Consider the following 16451-nt stretch of genomic DNA (forward strand, 5'->3'; position numbering starts at 1 on the left):
AAATGGGCTGCTTGTAACTACTGTTATTTCAGAGCGTCAGACAGACACTAAAGCCTGTTTGAAAGATTATTACCCGTGGTGGCAGCAGGGAACAGTATATGTTTACAGTATCGTCGGTCAGTGTTAAGGATAACCTTAAGTACTTGATTTAAAGAGGACAAAACGATTTATTGCTATCTCTAGCCTAGTTTTAAAAAGGCCACCAAGCACCTGTGTGTGTTTAGCACAAGCTGAAAGCGTTAATTAAACATTAATTCATGGTACATTAAACACGTTCAAAGAAGGGAAAAAATGAAGCAGCGTTTCTTTAAAACGAACGAAGACAGAAGAAAATGAGGAGAACTAAAAGCCTGGCGTTCAGAAGTTTCCGTATTATGAATCAGTCATAACAGAGCCTTGTCGCCCATCCCCCACTACATCTCATTTTCTCTTGGCAAGTCACCACTAGCTGTGGATTAATGACACCCCACCCCCCCTCCTTTGCTCAGTCATTCAGACTAGGAAAGTCAACAACAAGCTTACATCATCATTGCAATTTGGATTTTACACTGATTTTCTTTCTCTTTTTTTCTGGCAGCTCTCAGTGCTCATAATCATATCCATTTCCCTAGCGGTGTATCTCATGGTGAAAGATATTTTCTCACATTCCTGTCTTCATAGGCTAAAGGATATGATCAAGCGAGAATTTTTTTCACTGACAAGTATCTAATTTGCTATACATTTTTTTTCTTCGTCTTGAAAAAAATTATATCCTTAAATTCAGTGGTGGGTACTGGTAACTAAGAAGTTAGTTACAAGACTAATATGAAAGCACTATTTATACTTCCTTTCACCAACCAATGCTAAAGCTCTACATAGCAATTTTTTTAGTGGAAGCTAATGAAAGCACTACCCAGCACATTATTTAGTGGAAGCTAAAGCTAAAGCACTAACTTCAATCAAGTTTATAACCCCTAAGTGTCCAATAATGTTCTTCAAAATTGTATATCAACTTCAACAGGGTCAAATGCCATGTCCAACTGCTGTGAAAATAGGTTTCACCCACTTTAAAATCGCATGACTATAAAGGTCTAACTACATATACTTCGCAGCCGATAAACAAAACTTCAATACAGAAGTAGGACTATATTAAAATTAAAGTTTACAAAACACCCTGTAAATTGGTGCTTTAGAATTTATTTGGAAAGAAATAATTTAGGGGAAGCTAAAGGCATTTTCGCACTGCAAGGAACGGTACGGAACGGAACGGTTTCGACCGTGTTTGCATTAGAACTTGCGACCGGTTCCACCCGGCCCCTGTGGTTCCAATCGGGCCGCCCAAGCGGTTCTGCTTAGAATCAGCAGCTGATTGGCCGCTGGTTGTTATGGAGTCACACGTTGATTTTCCGTTGACAGCTGGCTGCTACATCGAAACCATTGTTTAGTTTCAAAAATAATGACATCAGGTACAGCTTCGATGACGCCCTCGGTGTATATGCAAAACGCAACAGGGCTGGAACCGTTCCGTTTCGTACCGTTCCGTTCCGTTCCTTGCAGTGCGAAAACGGCTAAGTGTACTGCATTTTTTTTTAAAGTTAGCAATAGCATTAAACGCTAAACAAAAAAAAAAAATTGGCTGCACTATTAGCATAATAATGGAAGTGTGTGCTGCTTAATGCAGTAGTCTGAAACAGCGCTCACATGTGTTGATGCTGCTGCCGAACAGTACACAGATACAATCATTTGATGGAGAAACATGAAAATAAAGCGAAATCTACAAATGAACACACCGAAAAGAACTCTGGTCATCTCATTTATGCCTTCCGTGATGTCATCAGAGGACCTCAAAAGCTTGTCTTTGGAATGGCAAACTTTTTTTCTTGATTAAAAAGTCTTTAGTTAGCAAAACAGCAAAAGTCACATGTTCTACAGTTACCAATAAATATGTAGCTTAAGTTCTACTAACTTCATAGAAAAGCTAGGTGTGCAGCTTTAAATATATAACAAATAATTCCTGTAACGAAAAGAAGAACACAATTACAGCATTCTTTTCATGGTAAAAATGGTTTCATTCTGATTTCAGGATACCTTCGTTTAGGCAGCAGTCCAGCTGTAGTCCTTCTTTTTCAGCATGAGATGATGAAATATACTGAAATGCTGTTGTGGAGTCCTTGAAATTTGCAGAACAGTAGCAGAAACTGTCCTGCATAATCATTGTTGTACTGCTGTTTTATATGGCCACTAAACATGAGCTGTGATAGAAGCTCTTAATACAAATTACAGCAGCTACTCATTGGTTTTTGAAAAATCAAACACACACCTATACTCACACACACATTCTTGTGCTATTTTAGAAACGGATGACTTTGTATTGACTTTCATTCATTTTTATAACTGCATTATGCCTAACCAAGACTTTTTCCTTAATCTTGAACATGACTAACCCCAATCTTAACCAAAACTTAATTCACATCATACCTCTAAATCAAGCTAGTAAAGTGTGTTAAACTAGAGAAAGTCAAATGCCAAAATGCTTCCAAAACACAAAAACTATCCCTTTAATTTAGCATAGAACTTCCTGTTGTTCAGCGAGATTTTACAGAGTTTGCACTCATTGACTGGACATGAAACAAAGGAAGTGAATATTTGTTCTGATGACATTTTAATATTTATTTTGTTTCCGTACCGCTCTGGGCAGGACACCTTGTTGCCCCAGATAAAACACACCTGCCGATCTGAAGCAGGTCATTTGCAATACGTGTTTGCATTTCCACAGTCACTTACACTGTTTCACTAATTTTGAAACATTTCTGCCGTTATTGTGCATCTATTTTTCTGATATGCTTTGTTGTAAATAGTCTTCTGTTGTTTTTTATTCAATACACATGCTTGTAAATAAAAAAAAGAGAGAGAGAAAAAGCCATTTTGGTTCCCTTAGATTGGAGAATTCTGTTTTATTTCTGATATCCGCACCACATTTTTCATATTATAATCTTGTCTAACAATATTGTTATTATTTTTTATGGTTGTTGTTTTTAATCTTGGTTTTTTAAATATATTTTTCACACTTTCTGATCTTCGGTGTGACTATTCTATTCTATTCTATTCTATTCTATTCTATTCTATTCTATTCTATTCTATTCTATTCTATTCTATTCTATTCATTAAATCCAAGAATCCCCCAGTAATCAAATCAGCACTGATAAACATCAGAATATTTGTGTGGAAGTAGATGGCAGAAATGTAAAATTAATTAATTAACAATTCCCATTTGTAAAGTCTACCTTATTACACAAGTTAATGAATCATATCATCATACACAATCCCAGTACTATTCAATAACAGAGATCCTCAGGCTCTTTTCCTCCATCTTTTTAGTTTGTAACATTTGAAACTCCACTTTTTTAATCAATTGAATTGTAGCCAACTGCTCCTATAAAGCTTCGATTGTTAGAAGAAGAAAAAAAAGGCACAAATCTGTTTCATTTTGTCTTCATATTAAGGAGAAAGTTCCCCCACTTTCTGGCCGGTTCTCTAATAGCCGACAGGAATATGTGCTCTGTCACTCCCACTGCATGAGAGGCTTTTGGCAGCAGCAGTAGAAGAAGAAGAAATCTGGAGCGGATTCCTCATGCAGAGCGCCAGGCTTTATGCAACATATTATTCACTCTTCAGAGACAAATCTTGTGAGATGACTCGCCTCCTCTTTGTCACTATAAATCTCACTCATCCGTTTTCACCTCCTGTGCACTTGCATGGTGCAGATCCGTGTGCCACAGGAGGACAGATGGAAAGCATGAGAGGAAAAACCCAAACTATGAGGCCTGTTTGTGTCAGCAAAGTGCTCTCCCTATCCAAGAACCTGAACCAGCACAAAGTCCTTTTGTAAAATAAATAAGATATTGTGTTGCCTGTAAGCGACTTTTGCTTATACCCCTGGAACTTTTCAGCATTCGTCGTGACAACGCAATAAGCCAACAAGAAAGCCGCTGGGCGCTATGGGATATAGGTCCAGAAGCGTATTACAAGCTTCAGCGCCTTTCAGTCCAGCTCTGAGACGCCTGAAAGACATCATCCCAAAGGTTTTCACAGTGCAGACACAACCACAAGAACTCCCTCTAATTAGAACAGAAACTGTAAAATTGTGTGTGTGTGTGTGTGTGTGTGTGTGTGTGTGTGTGTGTGTGTGTGTGTGTGTGTGTGTGTGTGTGTGTGTGTGTGTGTGTGTGTGTGTGCACCGAATGCACCTGGGAAGACTCAATGTGCTGTTGAGCCAAATAGTTGCTGGAACTTTCTGTGGTTGTTTTAAGAACTGGAGAACTTACTGACTTTTTTTTTTTGCCTCATAGTAATTTGCATTGAACATAGAAATGCTGAGTGACTGCAAACAGAACCACGAGGTCAATATTCACTCCAAAAAAAAAAATCAGATTTTTCTTGTCACACGTCCACTATAAAGTTCAGTAGAGTTTATTGGGATTTTATGCTCAGATGACGACAAAGAAGCGCATAACTGCAATGGGACAAAAGGGACACATTATTCTTTCAAATAAAAATCTGGAAATATCAAAAACGTGGCTATATTAGACAAGACATTTATTAGCTGTTCGGGCCCCTGAGTCATTGCGCTGTAAAGGTGCCTGTCAATAAAATAACAGCTGTTGCAACTGTTTCGAATTACATATTCGTCACCTTTGCACATTTCCAACCTCATCCTACACCTGCTTATCCTGGTGGGCCGGGGCCTGGCAGAGGTCGCGTCAATGTGTGAGAGGTCAGCAGAGTCTCTGCAGGAAGCAGCAGTAGGGCTCTGCATATCTACATACTGACGAGTCGGCACATTCCGCTTTACAAAGTAGCTTAATCTGTTTGGGTTCATTGTTCAAAGTCTTATTTTTACCATGTTATTCATTCATTTGTTCATAAATATTGCATAATTCAACCTAAATATGGTAGCAAGATAGTATTTAGCTTCTAACTAAATATTTCGTTAGCTCCGACCGACATTGTTAGCAAGCTAATTTTCTTTAGTTTGGAACTAAATATCAAAGTGGAGTTGAGTTTTAAGTTAGCAAAGTAAATATTGAATTTGTAAATGAATTATTTAGAATTATTTAGTTAACCACATAAATATTTAGTCTCAAACTTTTGTTTGCGAGCAAAAATATTTAGCTCCAAACTAAATATTTAGTTAGGAAACGCAATATTTACTTCATGCTGTCCCCAACAAGATGCCGCCCTGGGTGGCTGCTCATGTTGCCCATATCAGAAACTGCCACTCCCTTTAATATCCTTCAGAGTTTTTGCTCTTGTGCTTAATTTTAGTCATGCCTTACATTTTGATTGAGTAAATTTTCCTCCAATCCAGCATAATTCAGTTCAGTTTAATTAAAAGATGGCTAGAATATTTGTGTGTGAGGTCAGAAAGCTGATCTGAAGGACATTACATGGTTCGGCCTGCCTTAGCAAAACCATTTGTGCTCTTTATGTCGACCAGTTGGTCTATTTCAGTCACGTCGCATCACATTTGTATCAATACCTGTTGGAGTAAAGCTTTATTTCAGTAGACGGATGCAGAAAAGAACCTGAAAGGGCTCATTCAAAGCTCGGGTTGTTTGTGTTTGATGTGTGTGAAACTGGAAAAGAGGCGAAGAAATGGGGCTGCAGCTCCACTCGCTGCTGGCTCAGCAGGAGCTATTTCAAGTTCCCGAGAAACAAAGCAGCAGCATCGCCTTTCATGCCCAGCGTACACGTTTCACCTCCAAACGGAAACACAGGCCGCACTGTGTGGTTATATTTAGGCTTCACCTCCAATAATGAACACAGGTTCCCGACCATCCGCCCACTTCAGTATCTCTCATCCTGTTGTTTTTTGTTTTGTTTTTTTGGCCCGAGGTTTAATTAAAGGGGAAAGCTTCCTGCATTTCTGTTTTGACAGAGTTTGATTTTTTGCTGCAGCTGCAGGGAGATGGACTTGTATAATCTTACAAACCAAATAGGATACGCACGGACTGCAGCCAAGATCGGCTGGGGTCAGCCAGGAATAATCCCTGTTCTGGTCAGACTGTTGAGGAAATGACTGCTTGCAGAAGGTTAGAGGACAAAAAAAAAACTGGAAGACTGAGAAGAAATAAACAAGCCCTTCATTATTCTGAAAGGTGGTTCGTCAAGCGAGCACACAGAGGTTGGGTTCATATTTATTCACTTAAATATCTGGTATAACACCAATACTTATTTATTGCTTGTTTGATTTCAATATATTTTTTATATACTTTATTAACTTGACTTAATTTATTAATTGTTTGGATTGATTTCTGTACATTTTGTTTGTTATCTTTCATGAAATGTTTTGATCAACTTTCATTTAATAACTTATTTATTTTATTTTATTGATTGGTTGATTGATTTCTATAAAAACATTTCATGATTGTCTCATGAAGTTTTTTTCAAGTTTGCTTTTGTTTGTTTATTTACTTATTAGTTAATTGATTTTCATTAAAGAGTAATTATTTTTTTATGACATTGTTATTAACTTATTTTATTAATATGATCTTTTGGTTGACCGATTTTATAAATTTTTTCATGATCTTTTATGAACTTTCTACTAACTTTTATTTACTTATGTATTTATTTTTGTTGATTGGTTCATTTTAATTTCTATTTAAAAAAAATCATGATTGTTTTTTAAGGTTTTTGTCAACTTTTTTATGTATTTATTAATTGATTGACTTCTATAAAAAAGCAATTATTTTTTTAATGCCATTTATATAAAATTAACTTTGTTTTATTGATTGGTTGAGTTCTATGCTGTTTTCCATGATCATTTCTGAAGTTAACTTGTATTTATTTATTTGATTGATTTATCCTTCAGTTCAGACGTCCTGATGCTGTTGTAAATTCCTAGTTTAAAACCAAATGCAGCAATAAAATAGTAATATTGGATAGTACAAAAATGGTTACTGTGGAGACTTAACACAGATTTGTGGACAGTTCTTGCTGATTTGGCAAGTGGCTCCGTTTGCTTGGGTGACAGGTGCTGCTCCAGGTCAGGTGAAATTTGATCTTCAGCATCCAAAGAAGAAGAGAAACACGTTTTTTTTGTTGCATACTTTGCAATATTTTGCGTCAAATATTGCTTGTTACTTTTAATTCTTCAGAACCTCTATTGCCTGCGTCAATGCAGAATGTAAATAGGGTTCTATCTGCAACATCTGCTGTGTGTTATGAATTGAATATAGTTTGTCAATAGAAAAGTTGCAACAAATTTTCAACAAAATAAATCATCCTGAAAAGGATCTTCACTGGAGCTAACCTGAAATAAAAGAAACAAACAAACAAATGGGAAAAAAAACCTTGTGCTGCACTGACACCTTGTGGCCAAATTTAGCCACATTCGTGAGTCCAAGTGTTTGACATTCAAGTTGTGCTTTTGTGACATTTGAAGACAGGGATATTTGAAATCTTAAAATTCTGGCTTTGAAGCTGTGCCCTCCCTGCCTACCTCCCTCATACAAATATAGAACTGGACGCAAACAGTCATGGCCACTTAATCAGAGTGATATAGAAAGACCGTCTGGTTTTGAGCAGGACTTGCATTGTGGAGAGAACTCACATGACGGTGCTAGGTATGGCAAGCATCCCGATGGCTTGGGGTAAGAGTTTAAACGAGTGGAGGCCAGCTGCTCTCCCTTGCCACCAAGACCTTGTTTTGAGAGCCACTGCTGACGCTTGTAGTCCAAAGACCGGATTATCTCAACAGTCCAGCAACAGGAGGTGGAATCGCTCTGACTGTACGTATTACCACCTTTATTTCATTTTGGCTGACACTAATCACTTGGCACAACTGGGGACTTATGCTTAGCTTTATGGGGATGTAGGAGGATATTAAAGCACATGGCTGGAGATGGTAATCACAAATAAGTCAAGCCATTTACTAGAAATCTTCAGCTACATTTTCCAAACTAGTGCACTAAATAATTCAGAACAGGCTATTCTAGAATTGAAACAAATCATTTTGAGACACAAACATTTGTCAGGAGTCCTTTAAAACACCAGTGTGTAACTCCCATTTCAAGCTAAATAAGCTAAATAAGAATTCTATATATTTGTTGAAACAGTCACTACGTTGTGACAGTATAAGACAGATGATCTCTGAAAAAAATCTAGCTGTTTTGCCTTCTCCCAGAGCTAACTAGGAACAACCAATCAGAGCCAGGAAGAGGGTCTTAGTGCTGTCAATCATGCCTTTCCTCACTTGCTCTCTACTGGCATCCCCTGTCGTAAATGGACCTTACCACAGGGGCCGCGTTTCATTGGCTAATGCCCATTTTACCTCACAGCGCAGCTACCACGTGCTTGACCGTCTCACAAACTCAAGCTACTGTAGTAAATACATGCTAATGTACATTGTGGACTAGCAGACCGACTGAAAGTTTTTGCGTCAGGACTCGAAAAAGAATGGTTCTCCACCGTCAGTGGGGTATCTGCACAGGCGATGTCAGGTATCCTGATCGTGTTTGTGGAACTAAAATTCACAGATTTCCAAAATTTGAAACAGAATGTCTTGCTTGGATCAAAGCTTGTGCACGACCGCATTTGCAGCTCAACCGTCATAGGATCAATAAGAACAACGTGTCTGCCGGTGTAAGTATTATTGCTTTGCTTTCTTTGTGATTAGTGAATGAAAAAAGAAAGTCAATGATAAACACATCCATTATGAAAACCTTTTAGCCAAGTACAGTATAATGGCAGTACCGATACAACTTCTCCACCGTGAAGCCTCTCTGTGACAGTCTTACGTTAGCTGAATAGATCAATATGCAATGTGTACCGTATCTGACATACATTAAAGATTTTATTTTACCTGAAAAGGCTTTTTACTAAACTGTAATCATGTTAGCCGCACTAGCACCGAGTACCATGTATAAGGCCTATGCACACTCAAACATTTGCCAACAACAGAAATCACTGGTTTTAAAAGTAACCCTCAAAACCATGAATGCCCGACTTACCCAGCCTTGCAAGAACAATAGGCGTCAGTGATCTTGTCCACAGCTATATTTATGCTATATTAACAGTCAGGGCAGAGGTGAAGGAGGTAAATTTTTTCAGATTATCTGTCTCATTACATGCAGTCACAACATTGTGATAGTTTTAACAAGTGGAAAACATATTTTTATAAAAGTTTCACACTGACCCTTTAAGCCACCATAGTTTAGCTGCAATGATAATTTTTTAAAGTTAGAATTTAGTTGATATTAGTATTTGCATTTAATTTTGGTTCAGTAAGATGAATTCTGTGTTTTTGAGTCAGTTCAGCTGCTGAAAGACAGAGTTTCTGAAACGGGCCGTAGACCTGGATGTGGTTTATCTGGGTTCGATTCCAGTCTTGGGTTCCTTGCAGCTACTGCTGGCTCTTTCCAGTCAAATTACTATTCAATACATGATACACGAGTCAAAGATTTGTACATGTTGGCTTTAGTATGTTGCTCAAATTAATTATTTAAATAGCCCAAATAATTTAGGTAGATCAACAGGGTAAGTTGTAGATTCCAGTTGTAGAATGTACAACTCATATGTTACTTAGAAATAGTACTGAAAACTAATATCTGTATGGTCAACATTTAATCAAAACCCACGTAATTGCATATCTTTAATATTCTTCAATCCAGATGGATATTCTCTAATATATATTTGAAACCTACAAGCTCCAACTGATCAACGCCATATGTTGATAATCTGGAGAAGTTGGTGGGGTTTCCACTAAAGTGTCTCAAATCTTTGACAGACTAGGACTACTTTGTGTCACTTGGTAATTATACATCTGGGCAAACACATTTTAATTCTGGTGTTCCTGAAGGTTCCATTCTCAGTCCTGTTTTATTTAACATCTTCATAATCTCCCAGCTCAGATTATAAAGTACGACAACATCCCTAAACATCTGTATGCTGATGATAGGCACGTTTGTATCTCTGTCTTTGCATAACCAACAGCTCACAGCTGTGTTTGAGTCAGTGTGTCCATGAAATCAGTGAGTAAATAGGTCAGAACTTCCTCCAGACTAAAGTAGCTAAGATATATGGGGGGGGGAATCTTTGTTTTAGGACCCAAAATTGCAAGTATAGAGGTCAGCCAGCACTTAATAGACTTGATGGACTTGGTGGTAACATCAATGTTACTTTGAACTCGGGTTTAAATTTGATCAAACATAAAATATGCTATTAAATCATCTTATGATAATCTTAAAAACGTGGCAAGAATAAATGGTTTATTTCCAAAATAATACATAAAAAAAAAATTGGTGCATGCTTTATTTCAAACATTAAAGGTTACTGGAATAGTAGAAAACTTTATAAATTTATACAAAAAAAAGGGTTTGGAAGCTTGGCTTTCTTCTCTCACAATTAAAGTTTGTTGCTAAAATTCTTGCTCTAGCACAGAACCACAAGTCCTACAACAGTTTCCAAATTGTATTTATTCACATACAACCCAAGTAAACAAGTCACTCTTACCCTTCCCTTTTGAACACTTGCACATTCAGCCCACGCTGCAATGGTTTGTGGGCCTTTTCTGCACAAGAAAGGCATCTTAATAATAAGACAGAGCATAAAACTGATTTGAACAAGCCTCTCTTTCTTTTGGCCATGCATGCAGATTCTTGCGGATTGTTGTGGAGAGTGGGTTTTGTAGCAAACATGTCTGATTTTGTTCAGATGTGAAATTGTTGCTAAGCGTGGTCTCTCAGCAACGTTTGGTCTCTTCTGCGAAATGTGGGGAAAAAAAGTGACATAACTGAAAATTAGTCATCTAAAAGATCCTTGTTCATTATTCTGCAGGATTTTATTCAGTAAAACAAAACAAAAATAAATAAATTAAGGCAACTTCTTAAAATCAAATTAGGATCTGCAAAAATGTCTTACTTTTCTGGATGAACTACATGAACAAACTGGTAAGCAATGCAATTAATATTATTCATATACTCATATATACATACAATTAACATTGAATGTACAGCAGTTAAGACTGAGTTCTTGCTAACAGTAACAATAAGACTGACAGAAAACAGTTCCAAGAACAAAGCTCTCTGCTGAACCAATGGAAGGGGCCTCGGCGCCCCCTACGGGTGTGTTCTCATATAAAAGACTGCACTTAATTGAAACCCATTGAAGTTCCTAAGGTTCACTGATGAAACCCCTCGTTGAGTCTGCGTAGAGACAAGAAGCCGGAGAACTTTCCACACACTCTCTGTTCTTTCCATCCAAATCCAACCCAATTTATTTATAAAGCGCATCTAAAAACAGAAGTTTGCCCAAAGTGTTGTACGAAAACAAGGCAAAAAAGAATAAAAGTTGAGAACATAACAACACTCACCCCCAGAAACAAAGACAATAAGAAGAACATCTCAACTCAGACTGGGGCCAACGCTATTGAAAAAAGATGTATTAAATTAAAAGAGACTTAAAGACAGGAAGCAAAGACGCCTGTCTAATATTCAAAGGCGATGAATTCCAAAGTTTGGGAACCACAACAGAATGAGCTTGTTCTCCTCTCAGTGGTCAGCTGAGGAGAACAGAGATAATGCTGGAGTACGACCAATTCAATTCAGTTCAGTCCGATATACTTAGATAACCAATTCACAACGAATGTCGTATCGAGACACTTTACAAAGAAAATCATTTCAATTCAGTCACACATGCATTCCTATCAATCCTAGTTGTCAAACAGTTCAGCATATTCGGTTAATTATTCTCAGTAGTTTAAACCGTTCCTGTATAAGTGAACCCAGCGGATCGCAGTGAGTCAGTGGCATATTGCCAACCGTAGATCACATTAGGTTGTTATGATCCACTTCTCTGGGGAGCGGTACAGTGGGCCTGAAGAGCAAACCACGACAACAAATCACTCAACTGTGATGATGCGGGGTTTGTGTGTTTATTATTTAATTTAGTCCCGGTTGTGTGGAGCCCCTGATTGGTTCAAGGTGTCTCTTGTTCCCATAATTATCCCCTCTGTATTTAACCTCACCTGTGTCTCCTGCTGCCCACTGGATCCTAACTTGTCGTTCCTTGTCATAGTTGCTAGCAATGGTCGTCAATGTATGTCTTCCTGAGTTAGCGATCTAGTCCAGTTCCTTACCTGCGTTAGGGTCAGCATAAGATGTACAAACCATTTTGGAGGCAATTGATCATATTCGTCACTGCCATTGTTATATCAGGCAAGAGATACAGAGCTCTGGTAGTAAAACATAACAGTCATAGACAAAGTTTTGTCACCAAGGCAGTCTCTATGACGATCACAATGAACACTTAACAGCCAGAAGGTTAGGATCTAGGAAAACAATAAAGGTAAAGCATAATGTGCTTATTTTTATATTCTAAACGTTCCTCTAAACTGCTGTACCCCCGACGAGCGTTTTCTCTGCCAATGTTGAATAATTGCTGCTATCAGTAAAGGGTTTCCACTGACTCTCATCACAAAACCCTTGGCTGACTCCCGTCTGCCTTCCACATATCAGCCAGTCCTTCATTTAAATCAAATTTATTGCTGTTTTTTATGGGACCAACGCCGGACGGATTGAGACAATATCCCCCGTTTTTAAAATGCCATCGCTGTGGACTCAATGACTATTTGTTGACAGCACAAATGTTGGGGATAAAGAAGGTCGGTTTTAAACCCGGACCTCATCAGCGTCAACACCTTCCATCTCTAGCTATTTTGTTTGCCCTTTGGAGAATTTCTTTGTGTTAGAAGTGAGATGTTTACCTGAAAAACACAGGAGTGCTTTCAGGGCTGGTAGAAAAAGCTTTATCCTCCACTGAATGAGCTTTCTGAATGAATAAATTGTGTTGCACAGGCAAAATCCCTCAAAGGTAAATTCTTATTTGACATTTTCTTGACTTAACTTACTCTGTAGCCCAGAACAGAGGTAATAAATGGGAGAATTCATTGCAAGAGCCGAACATAAAACCGTAATTTTTCATAGGAGTTTCCAGCAGTCTCACTGCTGCGTTGCTTCGGCAAGCGGAGGAGTTCCAAGGTCATCAGGAAAGATGTTTTTTGTGGCAGGGGCCAGAAATGCCGCAGCATCGGGAAGAGAAAATGAGAGGAGGTAGGTGCTGTTTTCAATATATTTACACTGAGAAATGCAAAAGTTCACACGTTGCTCAGAGACCTACACCTAAAGCTGCGGTACGTAACTTTTATTAAAACTGTGACCATGCCATTGACAGTTTGCTTTGAGACAGATAATCTGCGGGGAAAAAATAAATCCTCAATGAGCTGCTTTTGCTGTAGAAATACACCGGTCCCTGTCAAAAACAACCAATTACAGCCAGGAGGAGGGGCTTAGTGCTGTCAGTCATCCTCATGTTGTTCCTGCTAAATGTATGATGGTGAAGAAACAGCTTACCATTACAGGGAAACTATTTATCCGCTGTCATCAGTGGCTATGCTAACTAACCTTAGCATTTGTGGCAGACTATGTTGTGGTAAACCAACTGGAGCTTAGCAAAAAGCAAGGGAAAGTGGGTGAGTATGAGAGTGATTGAGAGCGCTAAGACCCTCCTCCTGGCTCTGATTGGCTGTTTGATTTCTGTAGTGTGTACTGGGAACACCCCAACACTGCGAGAAGCTTGACTTTTTTAACAGATCATCTGTCTTATCACGACAGAATTATAATTTTAACAAATATGTTAAAAAACATATACTTCTAGAAAAGTCATACACTGTAGCTTTAATGACCACATTTTTATTATTTTGTCTCTGTTTTTGTCTTTAAAAAAAAAACATTTTAAAAACTGATGCCTTTTGACTTTCTGCTCTTAGGTCAATTTACCAGAAGTTTCGTGAGGTGGATATTTTGGACAAGAAGAAAACGGTGACGGCTCTCAAACCCGGAGAAGACCGGGCCATTCTCCTTGGACTCGGGATGATCCTGTGTTCAATGATGATGTATTTTGTGTTGGGCATCACCGTTTTACGCTCGTGTGCAGACAGGTATTGGTCTGCTGGTTACTGTGTCACAGAGATGCACCTTGTAGGGCAGAAGTACCTAGAAATAAAAGAAAAACTTAGCAAAAATAGCAGATGGCAACGGTGTAAAGCGAAGAGAGATGAGCCGCGCCACATGAAATTGTGATTGACAACGTTGAGATCTGCCCTCTGGCTTTGACTGGTTGTTTCTAGTTAGTGGTAGGTGAAGGCAGAGGAGCTCAATTTTTTTCAGATTATCCGTCTCATGTTCATACTGTCACTACATAATGACAGTTTCAGAAAAAAAAAAAAAAATTTTTTTTTTATAAAAGTTACATACTGCAGCTTTAAATGATTCATTGTTTTGTGCTGAGACCCATCGCTTCCAGGCCGCCGTCTTAAACCACCTGGTTCTCTTCAATAGGACTGAGTTTAAAACCATAAGTGTCGAAGTCACGCACTATTTGACCGGCGGTGATGTCAAACCCACAGGGAATCTGACATGTTACTCATACGGAGCTTAAGCTTGTAAGGGTCAAAACAAGATGGAGTGTCTGAATTACAGCTTAAACCTAAATGGTTTTGATGAGCCAGATTTAATAAAGTCTCGATTCTGAGAGTCCAGTGAATTGTGCGTTTCTGGATTCCTGCGCCGTGTTTCCTATCACCCCTCTGTGACTGTGCTGGAAGCTAAATCACTAAATCACGAGGAAGTTTTGGCTTGTGTCACTTATCCAATCGGATTCCAACATCAAATGGTTTCTGCAGACTTTTGGAGAGTTCTCCGGAGAGCTTCAGCAACTTACTGGACTCATCCACTCTGCGTGATGAAGCATGAGAGTTTCCAGGCTGTTCTGAGAAACTCATGCACCGAGCTGCTGTGGCGAAACAGCAGTGGGCTGAGTGCTGTAGTGGACCAATGGAGAGTCTGGTAGCAACCAGGATCCCTTTAAGATGGGTGCAACCTCACCATGCATATACCAGCCTGAAAAATAAATTAATGTGAAACGCTTCGGCTGCTGCTGCTACGTGCTTTCTGTCCTGCCACTGCTAGGATTGTAAGTCAAAAGATCTGAACAAGCAGCTGAAACAAACAACAACCTCTATGCTCTGTCCCGATGCTCATAGAAATCAGCATGTGTAGGTGTACTGAGAAAAGTATATTGAGACAGAACTATGGGCCCAGTAAGTAAAGGCAGAGCAAAGTTGACCAGTAAAATATAAATAATAGCTCAAGCTAGTACAATATTTTTAACCTATAAATTGACCTGAAAACATCAAATTTTTTCACTAAAACAAAAAAACAAAATGCACTTTTAAGAAACCAATTTTTGCAATTTCTTAGCAAAAAGGTTGATTTGGGGTCTGTGCTAACTAGCCTTAGCATTCGTGGCAGGCTTTGTTGAAGTGAACCAGCTGTAGCAGTGAGCATGAGAGTTATTGACAACGATATGACCCTCCTCCTGGTTCTGATTGGTTGTTTCTGACAATATAAATTAAAAGAGATAATCTCTTTTATATGCTCTCATGACATAACGATAATTTTAGCAATTATGCAAAAACATATTTATTTATATTTTTTCTAATAAAAATTACATACAGGCATTTTACATCTAATAAATTATTTGTTTCATCCAGAAGTTGGGAGAAGAACAAATTCCTCCCTTAAAGGACGATCATCACTGGCTAAAGTTAACCTTGCCTTCCTCTTGTTTTTTTTCTTTGATACATCTTTAAAAAGCTACTATTTTCCACTGTAGGGAAGATACTAAAAACTCTAAATTTTTTAAAAGAACCTTGCTTGAAAATCTTTTTTTTCCTTTGCCCCTTTAGGCAAAGACTTACAAGTAAAACAACCTGAGACAACCGCCTTTATCTTTTGTCGATACAGTGTGTGGACAGAGGAAGGGACGTGTGCTGTCATCAACTCCACGGTCACCGGGGACGTGAACTGTTCTTACAGTTGCGGGTCAGACTGCTGGAGGGTGTCCAGGTTCCCCTGTCTGCAGGTGTATGTGAGCGTCAACAACACGGGTCGAATCGGCCGGCTGTCGCACAACGAAGAGACGCAGGATGCGAGCTCTGAAGTAAGTCAAGCGCCAGAGAAAACACAGTGACTGGCTGAGTCAATTCAAATGTTGGCAGGAGGCGTCGGCATGCTGGCCACAGCGACAGACTCACCCCAACCACTGATCAGAGAGGGTCTGTTGATTTAAGGGGCGCAACTATGTAACTTTCTGAGGTGAATGTGGGCTCATTGTAGGAGCACCGTAGGCCATTGTTTAGTTTTGGTGCCACTACAAGAGTAGTGACCCTATAGTCAGGGGTGAAAGTAAGGGGGTACGGTGGGGTACTGCGTACCCGTAAAAAATTTAGCGGGGGTACGCAGTACCTGCAAGAGATTGGAGCGGCTGTCTGCTGTAAAAAATCAATGGGTTCACTGTGCAGCCGTGAGTTCACCCACTAATCAGCCGTGACTGATTTGTTTTCAAGAACAATC

General features: G+C 38.9%; 1 protein-coding gene across 3 annotated transcripts in view; it reads left to right on the forward strand.

Annotated features, from left to right (window-relative positions):
- The window catches only part of kcnmb2a (potassium large conductance calcium-activated channel, subfamily M, beta member 2a), a 40138-nt gene that overhangs the window by 19232 nt on the left and 4455 nt on the right, over positions 1-16451 (forward strand). The window contains exons 1-4 of one of the 3 annotated variants that reach the window (XM_081598027.1): positions 7128-7769; positions 12963-13088; positions 13805-13975; positions 15843-16038. In XM_081598027.1, coding sequence (XP_081454153.1) covers positions 13030-13088; positions 13805-13975; positions 15843-16038 — 426 coding nt within the window. In that variant the 5' untranslated portion in view covers positions 7128-7769; positions 12963-13029. Of the gene's footprint in view, positions 1-7127; positions 7770-10685; positions 12325-12962; positions 13089-13804; positions 13976-15842; positions 16039-16451 lie in introns of those variants that run through there. The other 2 variants (XM_081598026.1, XM_081598025.1) reach the window with 2 other exon arrangements.

The sequence above is a fragment of the Poecilia reticulata genome, chromosome 17 (assembly GCF_904066995.2).
Source record: "Poecilia reticulata chromosome 17, P_reticulata-male-v2, whole genome shotgun sequence".
Lineage (NCBI taxonomy): Eukaryota > Metazoa > Chordata > Actinopteri > Cyprinodontiformes > Poeciliidae > Poecilia > Poecilia reticulata.